Below are 15,726 nucleotides of genomic sequence, written 5' to 3' on the forward strand. Positions count from 1 at the left end.
CAAGCACCTCGATTATGAATGCAGACTGCATGGTGCTTGATTAATACACCTGTGTAAATGGACCTGATGAAACCCATGAATTGCATAACAGATAGAATTGATATTACCGAATGTCGTCTTGTGGGTGTGCTACTTAGTACATCATACACCTTACCACAGTCACTAAAATATTTTTGTTTCCATTGTGCCAGTACAGTTTTGTGAGAGAGTGAATGTCCTGTGTACTATTAGTATCTTGTAACTTGACAGTAATACACATTTATTTACTTTAGGTACCCAAACAGAATACTTCATGAAAAGTATGAGTATTGATACAAGCACTTCGGATACACCATGGGCATCGGGGCCTGCTACCTCTACTACCATCAAGCCTGTTCATCCAAGGCCAGCTAGAAGACCTTGGGTTGATCAAGAGGTGGAGGAGGATGAAAGCGACATCTCCACAATAACACCTGACGGCTCCACCTATGGCCCAGCGCAATCAAAGAGCAATGTAATAAAATCATCACAGCCAACGAATGTGTTTTGTGTGTTGTCCCTTCGGATCCCCAGGACAATACAAGCCGAAACAACAACTCAGACCTTTTTCCCTAAATAATCCCAGCACCATCTTACAAAGGATCTGTAGGCCAGATGTCTGCATCGTCTGGCAAAAAGAGGACATTGTTAATTCTGTGCATAGTTTGGATGTTCTTGTTTTGTGTTTGCATTATTTTAATGGACTGCAATATTACTATTTGTCAGTGTTTCACGGACCACCTAGCAAAAAAAAAAAAAAACAGTAGACCTACTTCAACAGTATATTACACAATAGGCCTTCTCACTGAACCACCTTGCTTATTGTCTTTGCACCTTGCTTATGGTGTCAGTGGATTCATATGATTTAAACTGGCATAGGTTACATCAGTGTTGCAGAACTGTTTGGATTTACATACAAGTTGGTTCAATATTGCAAACAACTCCTCTATTATATTTTACCACATCTACTTGTGGAACACTTGAGATAGCTTGCGGACCACACTTTGAGTACCACTGCTGTATGTAAATATAATAAAGTTGTTTATAGAAAATTGGCCTGTTTTGTATATTTGTTTTTGTATATCAGTTTTTGTCCCTTTTAAGCTAAAGGTTTATCTTACCTTTCATATCTTCTGTCTCACAGAGGGCCATAGTCGTCATAGTCGAATGTTTAGTGCATTTTGAAGGGAGTACATTATGCTAAGGCAGACTGGTTCTAATCCTGGGTACAGGGTCATACAGACAACAGGGGTACTGGTGTTGCCCATTTTTCTAACCACATGAGCAATCCCCTTACGAAAAAGTAGTATAGGAATCTTATAGTATTTGGGACAAAATATTATAGTAATCTTATAGGAATAATTGGGACATACTGTAGAAGTACTACTAATAACTCTAGAATATCCTGTAACCGCTATAGTTTTTCTATAGTAGTCTTATAGTACCTATAGTATGTCCAAATACTATAGTATTCCTATAAGATTACTGTAATATTTAGTCCCAAAATACTATAAGATTCCTATAGTAGGCTACTTTTTCTGTCATACATGACAGAAAACTTGAGTAGACTAACTTCTGCCAATGTCAGGCTATCAAAGCATAGTTCTCATTACCGGAGAAGTCTTGCAGCACACATTCTCTGCTTCTGTAGGCATTCTGGTACAATTCCAGCAAAATATAGGTAGGCGTGTTTGCATTTAGATCTATATATATATATTGGGCTATGACCAAGTGGTCTTTCAATGATAGTATCATGGAATTCAAACCATAACTATCTAGCTATTCCGATAGCATTAGAAGGCTAGGTCAGTGGCTGAACTACATTTAGGGTAAGTAAAATATCTACTAGGAAGATTGCAAAGACTTTTGACTGTGTAAAGAAATAGGTCTTTATTTTAAAACGTTTCCAACTGTTTATTACTTGAAAGCAAGATGACGATTGTCACAAACGTTTACCTCTTTTAGGAGAAATTTTAAGCTGACAGGCAATTGACCGATCCCAAGCCCCGCCCCCTTTTGCTATGTCACAATGAGGACTTCGGAGGACCTCGGTCAACCTCGGTCAATTTTGAATTTTCTAGTGGCCATTCGGTATGACAATATGCCAGTTATGCGAATGCTAAAATGCTTCTTTTGCGAGTAGCTTAAGTAACTAAAAAGCTCAAAAAGGTTCAAAGATAAGCCTGGGATACTTGTAGAAGTGACATCCGATATCCTGACCGTGTGAAACGTTAACACACATAGGCCTAACTTTGCATAACTTTGGATAGGCTGCTACTTTTCAGTAAAGAAATCTGAGTGTGTACGAAAATGTTCCCCTTTATTTGTGTTCATAACTAGGCTACACACAAAAACATAACTAAATCTGGTTTCCACTGATGAAACGACAACATAAGCCTCATAAAAAAAATTATACCTACCTTGCAGGAACTGAACTTCAAGATATTCATAACGATTGGAAGGCGCCAAGAAAAGAATACACCTTCAATCACGATCGCCTTTACACACAACAAGAATACTTTCAGCTTTGCTACCTTGCCATGTTTAACTTGGGATAGAAGACTGTTCACAGAAATAAGCTAATGATCATTTTTTCAACAAACGCAATAATAGCCTATACTGCGATGCATTATTGATGGCTGAACGAGAGATAGCCATCTTCTAAAGATCGAATCATGTGCAGATTCAAAACTATGCAGTCTCGAAATCGCCCATATTAGACAAAGGCTACTACATTGCCCACGTTTAAATTAATTATAGCATAAGCGGGCAAGTCTAGTGCAAGACAAATCACGTCTGCAAACTGCAGATATGTCAAACGTGATAGGCATGGGTTTGAACTCGGAGTGGTTTTTTTTTTTCAATACACTTGTATCATGTTTATTTGAACTCTTCCTTCTAAAGCAGCCATTCAAAATAATAAGTAGGCTATCGGCCTACCGAAGAGAAGCTATCTCTCCACCTCCCCAACATGAGCTGCTTGGCTAGTCACTCTCCCAAGTTGGTGCGGGGAACTTGGATCTGCAGCACTTGGTCCCGTCTTCTATTAATCCTCGAAATATGGTTAGATTTTGTTATGGACACGTCAACACCATATTTTTGCACAGACCTGTTTATTGAATCAGTCACATCTGCAGCAAATAAGCTACCTTATAAACTACCTGCTCGTGATAACGTGCTAATTGTTTATCCCCAGTTAACATGCATCCCATTAAGATCCACGACACCGGATTTGTTTGTCCTCATTTTGTGGTGTTCCACCTCGTTGATAACAGCAGACATTGTGAATGTGTCCATCTGCATACTGAAGGCCTTTCTGGCCTCTGTTTTTTGAATATATCAAGATTACTTGACGCCCAGAAATCCAGCATACACTGTTGCACTCGGCTAAATGGGGGTGCTGCGTCCCCATGTTGAACATGCGTTCTCGCACACTTTCCTGCAAACTTGTCCGACTTAGCAACAGTAACTATGGGACTGACAATGGGAGGAGAGGCTTGGGATCGGTCAATTGTTACCATTCTATTAAACCAACGTTCACCGACAAACGATCAGGAAGCAGTTCTTCTTCCTACTCTAATACTAGGATCAAACACATGAAGTTGTATCTCCGAAGACATTTTGTGCAACAGTTTTGACTCGAGTTTTAGCAACGTTTTAGCACTGTAAAGTTCAATATGGAGCATAGCACAGGCAGAATCGGATGAGGACGCACTGGAGGAAGCGTCACAGTACTGTTAGCCAATCAGAGGTGAATTCATTAGCATGTCATTAATATTCATGACTAGAGGCAAAATCCAGTCGTTCCTCCCCGCCCACCTTCCCCACCAAACTAGAACAGCATGAAACAGACCCAGGACAGCATTTTTTTCACCAAAACCGGCTCACAGGGCATTCATCAATACTACAGACCACTGCAAAATTAATGAAAAAACGATGAGATGAGACCTTTAATATTCGCAATTGGTGCACTGGCATGTTTAAGTGTTAGCTGCAGTGTAATGTTAGATTATGTTTAAGTTAAGTACAGAACTGACTGTGCGCCCAAATTTTTGTCTGTGCTCCTAAATTTTTACTTGGGCGCACAAGTGCTCCTGGAAAAAAATGTTAGTGTAGAGCCCTGAACTTAACTTAGTTTAGTCTCCTCAATGTACTATGTTGTGATAAGACCTTAGCAGAGTTTACCTTAACTTTAATGCTGCAGTTTTGAACAAATTTGCGCAGCATGGTCACGATGCTAAGCGGATTTAATAGCAATTTAGCCCACTGTGTTCTATGCAGTGCTTCTATGTGGCAACAACAATCCTTCAACAATCGTGAATAATTTGTTAAATGCACATGCAGAGGAGGAGCAGCGGGCTCGTTACGAGAGAGAGCGGGCGGGGCGAGGAAAGGCTGTGTGAGTAGATTTCTAGGCTAAGTAAAAAGTGCAGCTCAATGAAATTATCTTATCTTTAATTTAAATAGTAGGACTATAACATAACATCAATGTGTGGTGGCCGGTTTTGATTTCATGGTGCCCAGCCACAGATAAGTCAACGTATGGAAAACACTGAAGGTGTAAAATTAAAAATATTTAGCAGCACATGTTATGCTTGACGAATCGACGCTCATATTTTGCGTCGACGTATTTTTTGCATTGACGTCATCGATTACGTCGATGCGTTGTCCCAGCCCTAGACAAAACGTCTGGTGGGGGCTTAAAATCAAGCTTCAGTTGCTTAGGTTTTGTGGCACTGTCTCCGTTGGCCTCTAATTTCTTGGTGTAGTAAGGACTGTGTGTGCAAATAAAGCACCCTTTCCGTGTTTATACCAGGGCACCAACTTGTATATTTCTTTATGGTCATTGTTAAGTTTGCACCATGTTACTTAATCAAGACATCTGTACCAATGTAATTGAAAGACTTTAGCTTTGCATAATGCATACTATTATACCACAGAGGATGCAGGTGTGATGATGACCGGTTGTGTGTTTGAGCAGGTGTAACATCGCAGTGATCTTGATGACGGAGTTGGTGGTGGACCATAGTGTGAGTGAGGACTGGGCACTTCATCTACCCTTGCTCATACATGCCCTCTTTCTGGGTTAGTGTCTCATCCCTTATAACTTGATTAAGTCATATCAATGGGGTTAATGCAATTAGTCATTGTCTGCTGTTTCTAATTGTCTAAATTACCAAATAATGTGTTGATTATGTGTGGCTGAAAATGACTAGTGTAGCTTATTGTATTGCTAAATAGTCATGTTATCATTGTTTGCATGCACAGCTATTTTAATCTGTAATTACTGAGAACTCAATGATCTATCAATAATTAAAACATTACATAATTAAGGTTGTTATGAATTTAATTTGAACTACTACAACTTTTTGATCACAAATGTATGGTAACACTTTATAATAACTACACACAATTCATCATTTGTTAAGCATTTGTAAACTATTAGTAAATGGTTTGTTCATCATTTGTAAAGTATTGCTTATACATTATTTCTCACTAGTAAAGCATTTGTACACACAGTTATAAATGGTTTGTTCATAGTAAATAAGCCTAAAGCCTAAATAAATCTAAAATATGTTCATAAATTATTGTGAATACTTAAGGCGAGACATGGTAGGTGAAAACATTGTTTTTTCATGCACTGTCCAATTTCGAGATTTTGGGCTAGCTTGCTACCTTAGCGTGTATTATGTCCCACTACTGCAACAAAAAAGTCCGATTTACACATTTATGTGTTTATTTCATTACAATTAGTCTACTCACGCCTGTATGATCCAAAACATATCATGTGTAGTACCGTTGGAAAGCTCTGTTCTTCCTGTATAACGCTGTGCAATTTGCACATTGTCCAAATATGGACACTTCCTTTGTATCAGCAACCAATGGCGAAAGTTCAAAGACGAGTCTAGGCTGACAACGGAATCTTATTGGCTGTGTTTCAAGGCTGTTTTCTCAAAATGAGTTTCCTCTCCCACTCTGAGAACGAAATCTCCACTTTAAAAGCACTTACATACACCAAACTTTCCAGTCGTATACCTAACTACTTATTACTTACTTACTTTATATTACTGTGTACAAATGCTTTACTGATGAGAAATAATAGTTTACAAATGCTTAATAAATTATGAATTGTGTGTAGTTATTATAAGTGTTACCACATTTATTTATTGTTACTTTCTCCTCATATTAGTTGTATGTGACATTAACCCTAACCCACAATAAAAATGTAAATCAGGTTTATTGGCCAAGTATACTTGCATATACAAGGAATTTTTTGTTCTCTGCATTTTACCCATCCATGGGTACACACACACACACACACACACACACACACACACACACACACACACACACATTCAGAGCAGTGAGCACACTAAGAGCACACATACACACCCGCAGCAGTGGGCAGCCCTTAATCCTGGCGCCCGGGGAGCAGTTGGAGGTTAGGTGCCTTGCTCAAGGGCACCTCATCTGTGGATGTGGATGTGGGATAGCGCTGTTCAATCACTCCCCCACCCACATTTTTACTACCAGTCAGGGATCGAGCCTACCACCCTTCGGTCACAAGTCCATTCCCTAACCAGTAGGCCACAGATGCCCTGCACGGATGCCTTACTACAACAATAGGGTGGTTTAGTGGATGGCCGCAGGTCTTCCATGCAGATGACCAATGTTCAATACCCCTCTCATGTGAACAAAAAATCTCTTTCCATAAAACAACCAGGTACAAGTTGTAGAATCTTTTGATCCACCAGAGGCATAACAGTCTTGGTCAGTGGCGTAATGATTTTTGTGGGTTTAAGATAGCGATTTTTGAATCATGCGCCTGACCAAACCTATTTTATTAATTTATATGCCCGTGGGCGTAATATTCGATTAAACTGGAGTACATGGTGAAAAACTCATCACTGCCTTGGGTGTAAGATTGGAATAAAACTTGCGTCGCACTTGGCGCCTTGTTGCGCCAGGTGTAAGATAGGGCCCTAACACACACATACATACACACTCACTTCCATACACAGAGAGAGAGAGTGAGAGTAAGCTCTGACATCATTGCAAATATTAAGAAAAAAAGCTGATTTGGTATATTGCATGTTTACTATTTTGGTGTTTCATCCTAAACAGGCATGGACCACTACCGCCCTGAAGTGTTTGAACACAGCAAGCGTCTGCTCCTCCACCTCCTCATCACCCTCTCCTGCAATAGCAACTTTCACGTCATTGCCTCAATGCTCCTGCAATCTAAAGAGATCAACTGCACCAGGAACTTGACCATCAGACCCAGCTATGAGCCTGAGTGCCTCTACACAGGTAACCTTCACAAAACACACCAAAATGGCTGTGATAAAGAATTGAAGGATCAATTTAGACACAGGAACATTGAGGGGAGAAAACAGAAGATGAAATGAATAGAAATGGGAGGAAGGGATAGCCATGCAGTGCCTTTTTGTACTATAATTTACAAAAATACCCTCTAATGTCAAAGTGAAAGCGCATTTCTACAAAGTAATGTTAATAATTAAAAAATATAATGCAAAATAAGCAATTGCATAAATAAAGCTAAAGTGACTGATGTAAAAAAACAGCGGTCCACCCAATTAATGCTAGTAGTCTCACAATTAGTAAAATGGAGATTGCCGGAGTGCAGTGAATATTTATATAGTATGGTAATATAAAGACACTGTCTGGAAGTTCCAGTCTCTGGTCAATCTGTATTCCTGGCTACGATTCCACCATGAAGACAAAAGAACACTCTAAACAACTCAGAGAAAATGTTATTGAAAAGCATAAGTGAGGGGATGGATAAAAGAAATGAACATCCCCTGGAGTTCAGTGAAATCCATCATTAAGGAATGTAAGGAATGTGACATGTGTAAATTTGCCTAGAGCAGGTCGTCACCACAAATTGAGTGACCGTTCAAGAAGAAAACTGGTGGAGGAGGCCACCAAGGCACTTATGACAACTCAGAGTTAAAAGCTTCAGCAGCTGAGATGTGAGAAACTGCATACAACAGCTATTGCCCGAGTTCTTCACCAGTCAAAGCTTGTGAGTGACAAAGCTCTTATTAAATCTCAACTAAAGTTCACCCAAAGACATGTGGGAGACTTCAAGGTCAAATGGAAGAAGGTTCACCACAAACGCACCATCCCTAATTTGAAGCATGGTGGTGGTAGCATCATGATGTGGGGATGCTTCTCGACAGCAGGCCCTGGAAGGCTTGTAAAGGTAAAATTAATTAAAGTCAAATCAAGTCTATTTATATAGCGCATTTCATACACAGAGGTAATTTAATGTGCTTTACATAAACAAAAGCAAACAGTAATAACAAATAAAAGCATAAAAGGGCAATAGTGAAAGAATAGTTTAAAAGGTAAAGATCATAGTAATAATATATATTTTTTTAAATCATAAAACGCACAAGGTAAAATCATTTAAAAATAGAGAATGATTAAAAAGACAAAATAAAAGACACAAGGTAGAATAAATTTCAAGACAGATTCAGAATTTATAACTCAGTTAACAGAAAGCATTTGAGAACAGTTTGGTCTTAAATCTAGATTTAAAACTGGCTACAGTTGGGGCCTTTTTAATGTCATCCGAAAGTTGGTTCCAGAGCTGAGCCGCATAGCAGCTAAAAGCTGCTTCACCATGTTTAGTTCTAACCGCAGGTTTTGCTAACAGGTTTTTCTCCTGAGACCTGAGAGGTTTGGAGGGTGTGTACTACTGAAGCATGTCTGAGAGGTATTTAGGTCCTGCTCCATTTAGTGATGGATAAACAAGCAGTAGTGCTTTAAAGTCAATTCTGTGACTTACTGGAAGCCAGTGCAAGGGACTTAACAATTGTTAAGTTCTTTTAGTTTTTGTGAGAACCCTAGTTGCTGCATTTTGTATCACCTGAAGCTGTTTGATAGTCTTTTTGTGGTCTATCAAGCTGAACTCTGACATCAAGTTAAGTTTCCCTCTATTTGTAGCTGGAAGTTCAGGATGTTGAATTAGTAATTGAGCAGATATGTTGAGTCTGATTTAGTCAATTTTACCTTTGAAAAAAGATGAGAACTCATTGCATTTATTAATTGAGAGAAGTTCAGGCGCTTATTGTGAGGGGGGATTTGTTAACTTATCGACAGTTGAAAATAGAACACGAGTGTTATCTGAACTTCTACTGATGTTAGAAAAGAAAGACTGTCTTGCTTTGCATATTTCGGAGTTATATGTGCGGAGCATCTCTTTATGGGTTTCAAAGTGGATCTGAAGTTTGTATTTACGCCATTTCAGCAAAATATACGGAAATCCTGGAGGACAATCTGCATTTAGTCTACAAGAGAACTAGGACTAAGAAGAAGATTTACTTTCCAGCAAGGCAATGAGCCAAAGCATACAGTGAAAACTACACAGAAATGGTTTAAAGACAACAAGGTGAATGTTCTGGAGTGGCCAGGTCAAAGCCCAGGGGCCGGTTTCCAGATAACGTTCACTCTTAGCAAGCTATGAAAACTCCTAAGGTAAACCTTAACAAAGTTGGTTACCTTTATAGTCGTGGTTCCCAAACTGTCCCTTAGGAGTTTTCTTATGGAAAGCTCCTTACGTCCAACGTACAAGGCACTGTCCACTCTGAAGGTGCTGAATTGGTTAACATTGATTGCTCAGAAATAGATTTTTCACTTCTTGCAGAGGTGCATGACAGCATTAAGACGTGAAAATGTGTTCATTGCACACACAAAAAACATTGCTCAAATATTGCCTCCAATAACATTTACTTCAACATGGATGAACTTATTAATAGCATAGTATGATAAAATAGAAATGAAATGATCCACCCTTAACACTTTGAATGCCGTGCTGTTTAGGAAGTTTTGCCCCAGAGTGCCAGCAATCTAGATCATTGTTGACAATTTTTGCAGTGCCACAGCGTATTCTATGTTATAGCTATGGACACATACTATGGCTTGTTTGAAAGCTCTCAGTGGGTACAAAACGTTTATTTCTACATGCATCTGTTCCTGAGAAATCCCAAGCTAAACAGTGGCTAGTTTTCATCAAAATCCCTGTTTTTTTTTTTTTCTAGAAATGGAGATACAGTGGGCATTACTTCAAATTAGGTCCGCGCGTGACATCACGCGGGATCACGCAACTTTAATTTGTATTTTTCCAATGACGCTGCAACGGCGCTGCAACAACCCAAACAACCGGCAGATGGCCTCACAGATGCGCTCGTGCCTTAGATATAGGCCTATTAACTGACCGCCCGATTCACGTTGGCTGGGGGGCAGGGGGGGGCATCAGACATTTGTGCCCAGGAGTCTATGAATTGTTAATCCGGCCCTGCCCCCAACAAATCACACCTTTCCACCTCTGTGACAGCTTAAACGAAGTCGAGAGGACTCCTAACTCACAGACCTATTCACAAACCGCTTTTTGTGGCATTTCGCCATGTTTTGAAATCCTATGCGGCTACAGGAGCTTCCAATCGTGAGGAAGCAATTTTGCATTGTAGGCATAAATAACATGCAATAACGCCACCAACAACAACCAAAACTAGGCTACTCATTGTCAACATGTAAATGAAATATAACGTTATTGTGAATCAAATTAAAATGTTCTCCTCCTTGCAAACGTAGGTATAGGCATAGTAACAGATTAATTTAATAATGTTACAAACATACCGCATCAATCCGTATGTTTCATTAGGCTACTAGACTATTTGTTTAGCCTTACTCTTGATTAATTTAGGCTAGGCCTTTTTATTCAGTTATTTATCATCTTCCGTCCTTGTGTAGCGCACGCATTCTCAGACCTGTCACCTGTCACTCATCATCGTAAGGGAGGTGTTTGGAATCATTCCCGCGTTACAATCATCAGCCAATCAAGGTCACTTCAGTCAAGCTCGTGCATGAGTAATGACGTCATCCATAGCAACGAAGACTCACTCTTAGTTTAGGAGTTGTCATTTTTCCTTACTAAGAGTAAGTCTGAAAGGCTTTGTGAATAACTTAATAAGAGAAACTCATAGCTAAAATCTTTTATTGCTATTTAGGAGTACTCCTAGTGGTAAGATAAAAGGCTTTGTGAATATGGCTCCTAGTGTCTAACCCAATGCATAGCCCATTTACACAAAATAATGGTTGAATATTACTGATGATATTTCATTGTTATTTAAGAACATGCAGTGCGTGTAGGGCACCAAAAACATACTGCATATTGTGGCGGATCTGTTATTTAGCCTACTTACTGTAGGCTGCGCAAACCACAGGCCTTTATTTTGGGCAAGCCTGCATTCGAGGCAGACCTTTATTTAATAAGGCTTCTGTTGACAGTAATTTTCTTGCCCCCGCTACCACAGCTGTGTGAGCGCGTCCCTGGTGGCATGCTCACACGTTATGTCTCCTTGCAAACTTGACCTATAGCGCAACCATTTACGTCTTCATAAGGTTGAAGAGCACTGCTCTCTGTCGAGATGTAGAGGGTTATTAAGATCGACTTTGAACACAGTGAACCATACAACTTTACAATCACACTGTATTGTAGTGTTAATGTGTTGAGTGAAGCTAGACATGTTTCAAATATTTTTGTTACCATGTGTGTTTATTCCTGCCGTTACAAAAACTAGCATCTCAGTTAATGTTAGCGATTAGAGCTAGCTCACGTCACAGGCGACATGTAGTCTTTCTCGTTATGTCTTTTCCACAACTGATAGCCGAAGAATCATATAATATACTGTCAAACTCGTAACATGAAAAATTACATTAAAAATTCACAGACGACATATGTTCACATTCATGGCACAAATCAAACGGGACCAGAAAATAATTATTTTCTCACATTCACTTGCATTGACGATTTTTCAATCTAGAGGTCCAGCGGAAAGGGCGGGACTTACCAGCTCTATTCAACTATTCTCAGCCGGACACTACTTTGCCCGCAATGCATTGCGCACACAATGTCAAAACCATTTCTGTCTGGTGATACATGATTTAAGCGGCACCAGCGAGAATACAGGAGGGAGGAACTTTCTCTCGTTGCGTTTCAAAAGAGAAAACAGATGTCACTCAGCTTTCAATGGAAAACAAATTCCATTGTTCATTTACAGTGATGTCTGCCGTTCATGACACATAATGTGAACTAATTCACGTTCAAGTTCTTTATTAAAAAATGTGTTGCGTTCAGTTCAACGTTCACAAAAAAATGAGCGTGTTCAATGAACGCGTTCTTTTGAACTCGTTCACGGACAACACTGGGGATAATGGACGACACGGTGGTCTGTTCATAGAAGTTAATGCACGGTCGAGGTTGTAAAACGGCCCCGATGCGAAGTGGAGGGCCATTTAAACCTCGTAAGTGCATTAATTTCTGTGAACAGACCACCGTGGAGTCCATTATCCCGCTTATTCCACTGTTGCCACTTGCGTTGTGTTCATTTCCTGTTACAATTTAAACGTTTTAATCGCTAAAACTGTCTTGTTTGTAGAACTAATTTCTTGCGACACATATCAACTAATTTCTCAACTTGCAGGACAAACTGCCGTTACTAGTTCTAAATGGATGGTTGCTTACGCCAAAGGCCAGTCGTTAGTTCTATCTCTCCCCGTCAAGCGAGCTTATCCAAAGATTCTGATGAACTTTAGCTTTGAAACATCGCTATTTTACTTAGCCTGCTGTCATCCATCTAGCTAAAAGCCATCTCCGTCATGTGCTACAATTTTGCAATGTTCTGAACGTCTGCATTTTACAGCTCGGATGCAACGTGACAGTTCATTTAAACTTCACAACGAGTTCGGCGAATTAATATACAAGTGTGATACGGCCAAAAAAATGGATCTAATTCATAGGTGTGCAAATAACATACGGTTAATGGTCGTTCTAAATTACGTAGGACAATGGGAAATTCAACCAAGCAGTGGAATGATTCATATTAAAATGAATTACTATTGAATGATTGTATTACTGTATGTATTAAGCTACATGGCAGTTCCATAATTTATTTAATTTAATACCAAACACGACACAATTCAGAGGTATAAGCTATTATGCAGCAAAAAGGAACCTAATTTGACCTTAAAGGTCACTTTGCAAAAGGTATTTTGTTCTCTGGAGGGACCTAAACAATTGTTCTACTTTATTATGGTCAAAGCTGATTTCTGTATGAAAAGAGCTTTAATTTCATACCATACATGATGGGTTTATATGTTAATGTCTATTTAGATGATTTTCTATGATCAAAAAAGGGGTGTGGCAGGTGATGCCATTTTAAAGAAAATGCTCAAGGGTGCCGGAGTGGCACCCGTCAGATTTTGAAAGGACACCCCCTTACCTATCAATTTATGCAAAAAAAATTGCATTAGTACCTTATGTCACACTTATGCCCAAATTCCACAAAGGTTTTGCTCTCCCTTGTGTGTGTTTTTTGCCAGTAGGAGGACCTGACTTCTTGCGGGCCCCAGTGCTGGACTCAGGCCTTACCTCCTCCTCCACCTCCCTCTGCTTCAACCTGGAAGACAGCAGCAGCCACCTTCCCCCCAGTCCCCTTCAGATGAATGAGCTAGAGCCAGCCACAGAGATAGGGGAGAAAACAAAAAAACTTATAAAGTTTCTCACCAACAGGTACCAAATACGTCAGGTTTCACCCAACATTATGGGACATTCTGGGACATTCTACCAAAACATTTCTTTACATTCTTCAACTTACATTTTCAGTTAAAAAAATCTTATTCTTGAATCTGAACATTGAGTCATGTAGTGGCAATCTTAAACTATGAGGAACATCCATTGTGCCATCTCAGGGTGTTTTTATCCTTGAAAATGCATTTTTAGATGCTAATGTGAAATAACTAATAGGAACTAATAGGCTATTTGTCAGGCCTCGTCACGCACATCACGGTCAGCCATTTTAATGGCCATTTCTCTGCCTGTGAACATGCTAGAATCAACACTGTTCACGTGTAAGCAGGGTTTTTAGTAACCTTTTCAGACATATTTTAGATATACAACAATTCCATTCTTTTCTAAGATATTTTAGTGTGATGTGGCCTGACCCTTTAGCTTGTCACCCTGAAATAAAGCATGCAAAAACAGTTTGAAATTAAATAATTGATTAGACTTATCCTTGATCAATTTCTACACCACCTTGGTCAAATGATGTCACAGCCTTTGAGTCGTAACTTTGAAAGCATACTGCACATATTTTTATGTAGTATTTTATGTAAATGTGACGGGACATGTACGAAAGCCTCTGGGCAGGTCAAGGTCAAGATAGACCGCTTCGTCACGGGGAGATTGAACCATCAAGATTTTGGTCATTCACCAGACAAATGCACACTGAAGAAACCTTGTAACCTGTGTAACCAGCTTCAATTGACCATTCTCCATGATATCAGCAGTCTGGATACGACCAAAATCTTGATGGGAGCCATACCCTGGAGACATTCGCTCTTCTCGGGGATGCCTCTAGTCGAACCATCATCTTGCCAGCTGCTGGTCAAAATCTGAGGTGCTTTATCTGCAGACTGTTCGGCAGCAGGTAGTCCCGGTGGAGGGAATGACTGTGTCCTTTGCCATATCCCCGGCAGGGCAACCGGAGATAAAGTATCCCATCCAGAATGTCTTCACCTCTTCCTGTCTTAGCCTGGCTGAACACACCTGCCCCATAGAGGCCCTTAAGAAGCAGTATCCTCACCTGAGAGAGTTACCATTTCAGTCCTTCTCCAAAATAGCACCTCTTGTGCTTATTAGCTCAGATATCCCTGAACTAATTGTTCCCACTGAGCCTGTCCGGACGGATCCAAAAGGTGGACCAGTGGTAGTTCATACAGCATTAGGCTGGGCCATGCAGGGACCTGTTAGTGTGACCTTGTGCCCGGATGTGCACCTCGAGTCCTGCCTCTTCATGACCTCTGCCGCCAATCCTTTACCTTTTGCCACTGCGGAGCTCCTTAGGAACGTGGAGTTGCAGTGGAAGCTGGATGCTTACCCCCACCGAAGCATCAAGGATGTGACTCGCTCGAAGCATGATGAGTATGCATTGGAGCTGTTACGGACCAAGACTGTCACCGTGCCAGTTGATGCATTCAACGATATGCCACACCCTTGCTGCGTGCCCCTGTAACGGTGCGGTAGCCCGTTACCAGTGTTACACCACATCAGACTACAAGCTATCGCTACAAACACATCGACACCGTTTCTCACACAGGCCTTTATTTTGTTTGTACCGCACGAACGTGAGCATGCAGCTGGCAGTCACGGAAGCAACAGCATCTGCAACACAAACACAAAAGCACCTTCGTCAATAAACTACGTAAACTTCAGGAGTGGCCAACTGAAGGTTTAGTACTATGGACAATAAACTTATAAACTTGGTGAACAATAAACGAACTAGCATAAAACAAAGAGAAGGGCTTACCACTTACGTTGGTCTGTTTACTTCCTGGTTTGCGTTCATCAGAAGACCCGACGGTAGCTCTCAAGAGACAATTATAGTTTTGCGGAGTGAATGTCATAGGCGTGAATGGGGCATTGTTGTGTGGGAAGAGGGGTGTTTGTGTAGTTAACAGGATATGTATGTTTATTGTGTTTGTAAAGGTGGTGGTGTTAATGTCTGGTAACCGGATAATGTATTATATTTCATTAGTGTATTTATATATATTTTTGTATTGGTTCTAGGCTGTTAGACAATGATTGATTTTGGGACAATGATTTGGTTCTGGCCAGGGGCT

General features: G+C 40.2%; 1 protein-coding gene across 1 annotated transcript in view; it reads left to right on the forward strand.

Moving 5' to 3' along the window:
• LOC125308553 (protein furry homolog) overlaps nt 1-15,726 on the forward strand; it is a 260,928-nt gene that overhangs the window by 173,983 nt on the left and 71,219 nt on the right. Inside the window, exons 39-41 of the mRNA XM_048265116.1 lie at nt 5,000-5,103; nt 7,144-7,329; nt 13,429-13,618. Of these exons, the coding sequence (XP_048121073.1) occupies nt 5,000-5,103; nt 7,144-7,329; nt 13,429-13,618 (480 nt within the window). The remainder of the gene's footprint in view (nt 1-4,999; nt 5,104-7,143; nt 7,330-13,428; nt 13,619-15,726) is intronic.

This window comes from Alosa alosa, chromosome 15, assembly GCF_017589495.1.
Source record: "Alosa alosa isolate M-15738 ecotype Scorff River chromosome 15, AALO_Geno_1.1, whole genome shotgun sequence".
Lineage (NCBI taxonomy): Eukaryota > Metazoa > Chordata > Actinopteri > Clupeiformes > Clupeidae > Alosa > Alosa alosa.